We start from the raw sequence: 10,995 nt of genomic DNA on the forward strand, positions 1-10,995 counted from the left end.
AAACATACACTACCGGTCAAAAGTTTGGGGTCAGTAGGATTTTTAAATGCTTTAAAATAAGCTTCTCCTGCTCATCAAGGCAGCATTTATTTAATCAAAATACTGTACAAATTGTAAAATTATGAAATGTTATTGCACTTTAAAATAACTGTTCAAAAGTACTTTATAACTTAATAATTTATTCCAGTGATTTTAAAGATGAATTGTCAGTTTCATTATTCTAGTCTTCAGAGTCACATGATCATATTTTAATTATTATTATTATTATTATTATTATTATTATTAATATTATTATCAATGGTAAGAGTAATAAAAGCAATAATGACTGGAGTAATAATTTCACTTGAAACTACATGCAAGAATTAATTTTAACAAATATTGAACAATTTATTATTTTTTACATTTAATGTATGCGGCCATGAAAAAAACTGACCCTAAATGTTTGACCGGTAATGTAAATATTTTTAAAAAATTGTAAAAATTATTTAATTATTAATTTGTTTAAAACTAGAACATTTTTGTTATTGTTTATTAAGCAAACAAACAAACAAACAAACAAACAATCAAAAACATGAATACAAACTCAAATTAAATGTTTATTTTACAACCAAATTTGGCACATTTAGAAATTGATCAAGTGTAACAGTCAACCATTAAACACTTTGAAGGACTGCAAATAATTAGCTTTACTATCTTTTCTGCAAGTGTATCATCAATTTACATGCATGGGCACACCATTGTGAATGCTCAGTTATTTAACAAATATCAAAAAAAAAAATTTGCACTGTATAAATACAAATGTTCTGTGAATTACAATATTACATTTTCCTAGTAAAATTGTATTACTAAATAGTTAGCAAAACATTAAATGTTACACAAGAGCATTCACCAAAACTGACATTCTTGTATAGTAAGTCAGCGTAAAAAAAAGTAGAAAAAACATAAAATATGTCTAAAAAATATTTTAACCGATGTTTGCAATCATGAAAAAACCTTTAATTATAACCAAATGCTTAAAAACACTTTATTTAGGAGGTATCTGCCAAATGTCCGACACAAGAACTGTTTTGAACTTGAAGAATGAATTAAATGTATCTTGTGACATTTTACTGACATGCAATACACTCTTAATAATTTTTTTTTTCCTGCAATTGTGTTTCCATGTAGAACCATGAAATCCATACTACCTTCCCATTCTAAATATTTTATAGATCATTATAATGCTCTTCACATTAGGGCTGCATGATCTGACATTGCAATATTTTTTTTTTCCAATAAATATTGTGGTTATGAATACAGTTTCACAAAATGGTTTGAATTCTCTTTTTGACTTTTTCTAAGGAGTCTAACGAGTATTAAGGTACATAAATTAATATCAGTAATCACAATGCAAAATACTTAGGGTTGCCTTGTTTCTAGACCAAATATACTTTTAAAAAAAATTTCACTTTCAGACATAATAAGTAAAAATTAAGCGAGATTTTCCTTAAAGCAAGATAAATAATCTCCCAGTGAGTTAAGCAAAATAATCTTGTTTTAGGTTTGAAATGCAGATATTTGGACATAAAACAATCAAAAAAATTTTTTTAAATAAACACTTTTTTTGTAAATGTAAATTAACACTGTATTGTCTTCATTGTATAAATAATTAAATGCAATTAATCTTTTTTTACGCTGCTAAAAGTCGTAGTTTCTTGTGCCCAAGACTTCAAACCATCTTAAAATGCTCCGTCACAGGCCTCAAAAACACATGTATAGATAAACCTTTACTTTATTATGGTTAATCTTAGTGACTCTAAAAAATCTTGAGTTTTGTGGCACCTGATCAATTATAATCCAGACTCAAGATTGCAAATCCTTAATTGTTATTTTTGTGCATGCACACATTGCGATATCGATGCTGAAATGATATATTGTGATATACCCTGCTGTTTATTCAAATGTTTTAAACCAGCATTTTTTCTTCTATGACATTACTGCAAGCCCTCTTTTGAAACCTATCATTTTAACAGTATATAGGGCTGTGATATTCTAGCAGTTGTGATTGTTGTGACAGTTGTGAATGTTCAGGCTACTTTGAAAAATCTGCCAAAGCCAACTGGGCTATAAAAAATAATAATTAAATGAAGTTTGCATTTGACAATGCCTGCAAACTGTCTTAAACTCTGTAAATGAGTTATTGTGGAAATTTATTTTCCTTTTCCGATCATCTATCACCATTACCTAATGAGGGAGTGAAGGGATTGATGCATGATTGATAAACAAACAAATATGACAGATATAATGACAAATGTGAAGAACAATCAAATAATCAACCCTTTTTTCATATTCTAAAACATTTTGAGGAATAGAAGAGTTTCCAAAGATGTTAAAAGGTCTTGATGAAACTATGAACAATGATCCTTTGTGATCTTCATTTGATTAATTAATAATTTGAGGGTGTAACAAAAGATATTCACATAAGGGTGCTCTGATTGGTCTCTTAAAGAAAAATCTTGCTTTTATACAATTAAAAAGTCTGATGACTTGATGAGCATGAGAGATCTAGAATGTGTGGGTGGGTGTCAAAAGGGGGATGGGGTCGCCCATTCATGTCACTGCGTCACTGAGAGCACTTCAGTGCACATCAGGATTTTAATTAATCCATCTCAAGTGTTGTGTTTGACACTTCCCACACCCTCTGGTTCTTGATTAAAGATCATAATCTGCCATCGGCTGGCTGGTTATAAAGAAAGGGCGCCTGAAGTTAAACGTCATTGTGATCAAGATCGCCGGTGCTGTGGAGAGTCATTAAGCGCGCACATGACGGACACATGGACGGAAAGCCTAAGCAGAGCAAGCTCAGGCACTGCCTGTTCCCACCCATCTGAGCTTCAGCATCACCATGAGCGAGCATCTCTCTCTCTCTCTCTCTCTCTCTCTCTCTCTCTCTCTCTCTCTCTCTCTCTCTCTCTCTCTCTCTCTCTCTCTCTCTCTCGAAAAATAGCGGTCAATGAAAGCAATTCATCGACTTTACTTAAGGATTAGTCTGGCACGGACCTTTCAAGCCTAGTGTGTCATTCACCCGCCTGCGCAGTTCAACGGGAACATCAGAGACGGGCAGATGTGAATCAGACCCCAGATTTATTGTGATGAAACAACAGAATTGCCATGTATCGTGGGTTTTGTGTGGGAAGACGTGGCGTGCATCTGGGAGAATCCTGAACGCCCCGCATTCTCGCTTTACGTAGAAGCATTATTTCATCGCTGACGTCCCATTTTCAGCACCCTGGACAACGACGAGCACGTTTCTCTGTGCGACACGCCGAGAAAAACGGCATAATCGACGGACATTTATACATTTTCTAATTCTTCTTGTTCCGTATCTACGTTTATCACCAAGAGGAAGACACATTGATTGGTAAGTGACTAACATTTTATGCGTAATAGCCAAATATGCTGTTTTAAAATAAATTGTCTTTACTTTATGTATAATTTGTGTTCGTTCTTAAACAGTTTACAAAATGCGAAACCTCAGTTGAGGCCACTGTCTACTCGAGCCGTCAGTGAAAAGATGCTATCTTGATTTACGACAGCTTATTTTGTCTGACGCGTGAAGCTCGAGTTTCCTCGTGTTGACCCACTAAATATTTCGAATAGCTCGATATATTATGTTTTATAATCAAGTTAAAGCTTACAATTAGCGATATTTAGGCCAGCAAACCATTTTTATTACGCACTGAGAAGGATTTTTCTTACAAATAGACATGAATGTGTTTACATTCTCGCCTTCCATTTTGAAGCTAAAATGGATGCTTTCGCATATTCTGCCGGACCTGGTGAATCACATAGCCTACCAGCGGTTCAGTTCGATAAAACAGGCAAATCTATTTCTGTTCGTGTGACAAAATTAGGTTTTCCATAGGAGTTCTTAACTATATATAGAAATGAACATATGATAAGCACGTGTGGGTTTGTTCAGTTAAAATGGTGATGATGCTTCAGTCATAAATCACTATAGCTATATAAAGAATATATATTGTATCACTAAACAAATATATTTATTTCTCTTTTGGCAGATTTCGTATCAAAAGACCCTGTAATAATAAAGGCAACATGGGAACTGTACTCTCAGTCTCCCCAAGCTACCGAAAGGCAGGCCTGTTTGATGAAATACCACCCCCTCTGGCACATTATACAGCTGTGCAGAACAGTAAAAATGCCAAGGACAAGGGTCTGAAACGCCAGTCGCTCATCAATGTCCTCCCATGGAAGCGCATTGTGGCGGCTTCGGCCAAGAGAAAAGGCTCTAAGAAGTTGCCCTCGGGTGACAGTCAAGATGAAGAGTGCGTGGGCACTCTCAACAGCCAAAACCTGAAGAAGTCTCAGTCTTGTGCCAATCTCTCGGGCTTCACCCAGGAGCCGGCTGTAAGCTCCATTCCTACATCAAAAACAACCACCAATGTGACCTCCACCGCAAAGAGGACCCCCATCACTGAATTGGTGGCCCAAGCAACCAATGCTGGCACACCCAAAAGAGTGATCGTGCAGGCTTCCACCTGCGAGCTACTTAGAAATCTGGGCGACTTCTTGTCGCGACGCTGCTACCGGCTGAAGCGATTCTCACCTGCCGAGCCTATTGTCTGGCTTCGTCAGGTGGATCGGTCTCTTCTGCTGCAGGGCTGGCAGGACCAGGGCTTCATCACCCCGGCAAACTTGGTCTTCCTCTATATGCTGTGCCGTGAGGTCATTTCGCCAGAGGTGTCCAGCGAGCGTGAGCTGCAGGCCGAGGTGCTCACTTGCCTCTACCTGTCCTACTCCTACATGGGAAATGAGATTTCCTACCCGCTCAAGCCCTTCCTGGTGGAGATGGACAAGGACGTCTTCTGGAACCGCAGCCTGGACATCATCAACCGCATGAGTGGCAAAATGCTCCAGCTTAATTCTGACCCGCACTACTTTACACAGGTTTTCGCCGACCTGAAAAATGAACGAGAAATAACAATAAGCCAGCTGTGTATTGGCTTGGATCGATAAGATGGCCGCTTGTGCATAGACAAAATAACTGTGCATTAAAAAACAAAACAATAAACTTCAGCATCATTATTAGTATGAACAAGTTTCAGAGCATAGATTTTGAAGCTTATCTGTAGCAATGAATGCAACTGGATTGGCCATTTGAAACCCTTAAGATGCAGGACAGCACCTTGTCAGCCAACAAGGTATTTTTTGACTAGTTGTGCTGTGTTTTCCAGGTCACCTACAGGATATACTGACCAACCATGCAGCATATTGACCTTTTCAAGTGATTCCATCCATACACAAACATGAGCAGCAGTCTCACAATAAAACTCGCTTTTTGGCTCGCAATAAAGACAGAACCGAAGATTGTGCTGCATTCCTTCAGCTTGCCATGCTCATGATGGACTGAGTAATTTGAAAAGGAGAGCCAAGTTAGCAACACCTAAAATCGATAAAAGCCAAAGACTCTAGTTTGACCTTCTGCAATTACTACAAACCCTACACAGTGAGTTATTGATGAAATATAAGGACCATGAACTGCTGCTCTTGCATGGCGTCACGTTATTGACATGTTTTTCATATCGTAGTGGCCTTCAAGAAGGTCTCAGTCTTAAACTGCTGCAGGTTGGAGGTGGTCAGTCCTGATGTACACCACTTGTTGTTAATGATGTTCTGTATCAAGCTAAAACGATTTACAACAATTTGTGATGAAGAACCGACCACACGCTTCCTGCGGAACAGAATCATTCAGCTGTTTTCCATGTCGCGCTACCTATTGTCATCATGATAAGAACTGAAATCTTCAAAGGGGAACAAACTAATCGAGAGGTTGGTATTTTATGTATTTTCAACAGCAAGTACTGTACGTTCTTATACGGGTGTTATTGCATGCTTCTTCGACCGACCACACTTTTTAAAAGATCTTTGTTTATTATTTTGGTCACACATTTTTTTGTATGATATTCTTTTGGACCGTGGTCCAAAAATAATGTGCCATAAAAGTTATCAAAGTCAGCCAATAGTACAGCAAGCTTTTGTAGCCTTCACATTGGAAAGGAGTTTTTTCTGAAGGCGCAAACAAAAATTGCGGAAAGACTTGAGCTGGAAGCATTAAATGTCATAGATATTTTGATAAAAATGTTTATATTATTAGAAAACTGTCAATTATTCCAGTCCATTAAAAGCCCAGAATACTATTTTCATAATTATTCATATGTATCAGACACAAGACATACTTAAAAAGTAAATAGTGGAAAGGGTTATGTGCAAAATGAACCATAAAGATGGGTTATTTTATTGTTTTAAGTAGTATGTTTAAATGAAGCACTTAAAAAAATCCAACATGTGGATTTTGGCCAACAAGCTTTATTAGCTTTGATTGCAGAATGCAGACTAGTGTTAACAGTTACTGACAAGATGTTTTGAAGTGATATAATCAGCTAGGGTTGGGTTGATAGACGATGCCATGGTCCATTGCCTATGGTCGATAGACATAACGATGCTGAGGCAGCATTGCGGTCCTCCGCCCACCCCCGTCGCAACCCCACTCACGAAAAATTCCCACTTAGGCCCTGTTTACACTAATACGTCTTAGTTTTAAAATGGCATTTTAGAAAAAAAAAAGATTTACACTGGCGTTTCTTCTAGTACTTCTGAACAGTCCTCTGTCCACACTATACCGCTAAAAAATGCACATCACATACACACACATAGACACTGTCATGCGCTCGTCTGAGCTCCAGGCAGTCAGTGGGTGTTTTGAGCAAAAAACCTCAGAGAGCAGTGCTTGACAGTTTATCAAAGATGTACCGCTGGATCGCGTCTCACTATAGGTGTTAAACGTGTTGTTTAATTAATCTCGTCTTCGGTCTTTTGAATCTATCAGGTAACGTGTCACAGCGTCAGTACACAGCTTTAATCGTTCGCTTTCACGCTTGTACTTAGTAGTTTCAGCGAAAACCTCAGATACTGTTGGATGAGCACCTTTTTTACCAACCAGGTTTATCAATGCCATTATAATGACACAGATCACTTTGCCTATTTATGCCAGAGTCCTGCAGAAAAAGTGACTGACAGGTGGTTATTTGTGTGTAACTTTTCTTTATTTATTTATGATTTGTTTATGGGTAAAACAAAGACCATGCCGGTCAGGTAGTTGAAAGGGTAGGCTACAAATAAATAAGTTGTTATGAATAAAATAATTATTTATAAACAATTAATTCACCGCAGTCCATGACGACGATGCCATCGTCCATCGCAATGTTCAACATCGCCCAACCCTATAATCAGCAATCATCTTGATAATGAGGTCCCTCCTGTGAATGAGAGATACATTTTTATCAGCAGTTCTCATAGCATTTTCCAGTCACTATTTAAGCTTCAGTATGTGTCTTAAGAAATAGCTCAGTTTAATGTTAAAGATGATCAAAATTGTTGAAAGAGAAAGACTTTAAAGCAGTTCACAGGTGTAATATTAACATTTGTAAAGAGGCACTTGAATAGGTTTTCCTCTATAAAATTACTGCAGCTTTTCAATATGCAATTGATAATAGACTTAAGACATGCGCGATACTAAAATGATCCGTAGCACACAAAACCTGATCAAATCTACTCAGATGGCAGGCCATTTGTGACCTGATTGCACTACATTTGTCAATATGCACATTTGACGTTTTAAGGATCAATGACAGACAAAACAGATAACAGTTTTCACATTTATTTTGTGCTTTCACACTTAAATAAATAGCTTGTTTTTCTGTTTCTTTACACACAAGACTATTTACATACTTTTGATCTTTATTAATGATCGCAGTGCATTTACATTTGGCCCCATTTTGTGTCTGGCCTCATTCTGATAAAACACTGATGGTGCTATTAATGCAGAGCTCACACTTTACTCATAACAAGACCTTTCTCATTGGTTCGCTGAATGTAGTGACGTTTTGTACATAAGGGCAAAAAGACTGTACATGCATTGATGCTACTACACAAAATGGCTCCATTGGTCGAATGTGATACTGGAACTTAAGTGTGGAGGAGGACCATCAATTACAGCTACTCTGTTTATGTCCTAGATAATGAAAGAGGCTAAATTGTGTTCTTATGTTTCATACAATTTTTGTGGTTGATGTAATATTCTTCAACAAGAGTAAAAAAACAAAAACAAAAAAAACAATTGTATAGCAACAAGAGACTGATATAGGATTTTCTCTTTTCCTTTGTTTCACGTTGTGTGAACTTTGTTGATCAAAATGAAACTGAGATGTAACTATAATATATTTAAAGAAGCAATCTGTTACAGTATATGGGTGTGTATGAATGTGATTTTGTGCAATGACTTTGGTCAATTCTTCTATCTACTTTATATAAAAATGTGCATTTGCAAGCAAAAATGTGTCTTTTATTGTTTTGGTAATTTTGGTCATGAATAGCATTACATATCTATCATATATAGTCAACATTTAATGTGGATCGTGAAAGTCCTAAGAAAAAAATAGGCATTGAATTTGATGAAAAGTGATGATCCACTTCAAACGATGATTAGTACAGGAGTTGGACAATGAAATTGGAACACTGGCCAGTGTTGGTGATTAGAACAGCCTGGTGGGCAATCTTCTTTGATTTCACATTGTTCCAGTACAGCTGCAGTCACACTGGACTTTTCTTTCCATAGACTTCCATTCATACCCAGGTGAATGCGTCAGAAAGGAAACGCAAGCTTGTGCGACAAGACATGCATCACGTGTCTGTGTGAGACCAATCGAAGATCAAAACATGACCTCTCTGGGCAGAAATTTAAAATATGGACCAATTGCTTACTTTTTAAAATGTCTAATCATCTTGTTTAATCCAGTCCCTTTTCACAGAGCCGTACAACAGCATTTTGCATGGCCAAACTCTAGTGTGACCGCAGCATAAGAGTAGAGTGTGAAGGTATAATTAGCAGAGTACTGTCACAGTTTTGCTTAAAATATTGCGACACACAACATATGAGAGTTCGAAAAAATTATTGGTGTGCATCTCACTGGCACATCTGTGAGCAAGATAGAAAGTCTTTGTGATGTATCAAGACAGGAGCCACAGTATTCATGCTTATGTCAGCTCACCACCAAGAAGGATGCACTACATCCAACAGGAGTAACTGTGGACCCAAGAAAAAAGCTGCGGTTACACTAGACTTTTCTCCACATAGACTTCCATTCATACGCATGCAAATGTGTCAGACCAGAAACGCAGGGTCATGTGTCAAGTTTTACAGGTCGCTGCGGTGCAAAGGTAAAGCTTGGTGAACTCTGACCTGCGAAATTGCATAAGACCAATCGAGGATCAAAACATGACCTCTCTGGACAGAAATTTTAAACTAGACCAATCACTCACTTTTTTAAAATGTCTAATCATCTTGTTTAATCCTATCCCTAATTGCAGCATCCGTACTGCAGAATTTTGCATGCTAAAACTCGAGTGTGACCGCAGCAAAAGCTGTATGAAAGAGATGTCTAAGTGCTAACCCAGATTATTTCCAAAAAACATAAAACTACAGCTGCTCAGCTTTCTGCAGACAAGTGCAGAAATGTTTGTCGGGAGCTCCACAGGGTCACATATACAGATGAAATCAGAATTATTAGCCACCCTTTGAATTTTTTTCTTTTTTAAATATTTTTTTAAATGATGTTTAACAGAGCAAGGACATTTTCAAAGTATGTCTGATAATATTTTTTCTTCTGGAGAAAGTCTTATTTGTTTTATTTTGTCTAGAATAAAAGCAGTTTTTAATTTAAAAAAAAAACATTTTAAGGTCAAAATTATTAGCCCCTTTTAGCAATTTTTTGATAGTCTACAGAACAAACCATCATTATACAATAACCTGCCTAATTACCCTAACCTGCCTAGTTAAACTAATTAACCTAGATAAGCCTTTAAATGTCACTTAATGCTGCACAAGTATCTTAAAAATTATCTAGTAAAATATTATTGACTGTCATTATGGCAAAGATAAAATAAAATAGTTATTAAAAACGAGTTAATAAAATTATTATGCTGAGAAATGTGTTTTAAAAAAAAATCTCTCCGTTAAACAGAAATTGGGTAAAAATAAATAAATAAACAAGGGGGTAATAATTCAGGGGGGGGGGGCTAATAATTCTGACTTTAACTGTACATGGCTGGACTGTTATCGTCAAACCTTTGGTCACTTGTGCAAATGCCTAATGTCAGTTTCAATGGGGCCAGCAGTTAAAATATTGGGCTGTGAACAATTTCAAGAGTTCACACTTAGTTATTGGATATTTAATTTGCAGATTTGACATGCTGGGGCTCCTGCCGAGTGGTGGATGATTAGGAAATGAAGGGGGGTTGGGGTCGAAAACTAAAGCAGCATGATGCATATTTTATCCAAAAGAAATCGAAGAGAGTTGAGCCTTAAACATGTTTTGTTCTCTGATAAATCCACCTTCACTGTCTTTCCATCTTCAAGGATAGTTACAATGTAGAGAAGCCCCAAGGAAGCTTACCACCCAGACTGTTGCATTCCCAGAGGGAAGCATGGGTGTGGATGAGGTTTAGGCTACCAAAAAACAGAAATGTGAGCACATCTGGGATTCTCAAAAAAAAAAAAAAATAGTGGCAAAAAATTAAAAGATAATCAGCACACTGCCACTTTAGCTCATAGACGTTTTTTAATGTAACAATGTTTCGACCTACCTTCGACCTACATGCTCTTCATCAGGTTAATTAAGACACTTGGACAACTCAAGAAATAGTCAAGCTCATCACACCTTCAAACAATACTCACACCAATCAACCAACAAGCCAGTGAACAAGGGGAAAAACAAAACTAACACACACACTTACAACCGAATACATATGACAATATGAGATACTGTACATACATACAATTGCAAAAAAAGAATCAAATCAAAATGCAAATTTAAACTCCCTCAAAGACAAAGTATTCAGTGTCTAAGTGTAACACATCCCACCTGCAAACAAAAATCA

General features: G+C 36.9%; 1 protein-coding gene across 2 annotated transcripts; it reads left to right on the top strand.

The window, feature by feature from the left end:
* The first annotated feature begins 2,752 nt into the window (after positions 1-2,752).
* Positions 2,753-8,393, top strand: cdk5r1a (cyclin dependent kinase 5, regulatory subunit 1a (p35)). Of its 2 annotated transcripts, XM_005164044.6 has the most exons (2): positions 2,753-3,400; positions 4,059-8,393. In XM_005164044.6, the coding sequence occupies exon 2, from the start codon at positions 4,096-4,098 to the stop codon at positions 5,014-5,016; it is 921 nt and encodes a 306-aa protein (XP_005164101.1). In that variant the 5' UTR covers positions 2,753-3,400; positions 4,059-4,095; the 3' UTR covers positions 5,017-8,393. The 2 variants fall into 2 exon arrangements, with proteins under 2 accessions (XP_005164101.1, NP_001122214.1); NM_001128742.1 differs by lacking the exon at positions 2,753-3,400 and having other exon boundaries at positions 4,054-5,047.
* Positions 8,394-10,995: the final 2,602 nt, after the last annotated feature.

The sequence above is a fragment of the Danio rerio genome, chromosome 3, assembly GCF_049306965.1.
Source record: "Danio rerio strain Tuebingen ecotype United States chromosome 3, GRCz12tu, whole genome shotgun sequence".
Taxonomy (NCBI): domain Eukaryota; kingdom Metazoa; phylum Chordata; class Actinopteri; order Cypriniformes; family Danionidae; genus Danio; species Danio rerio.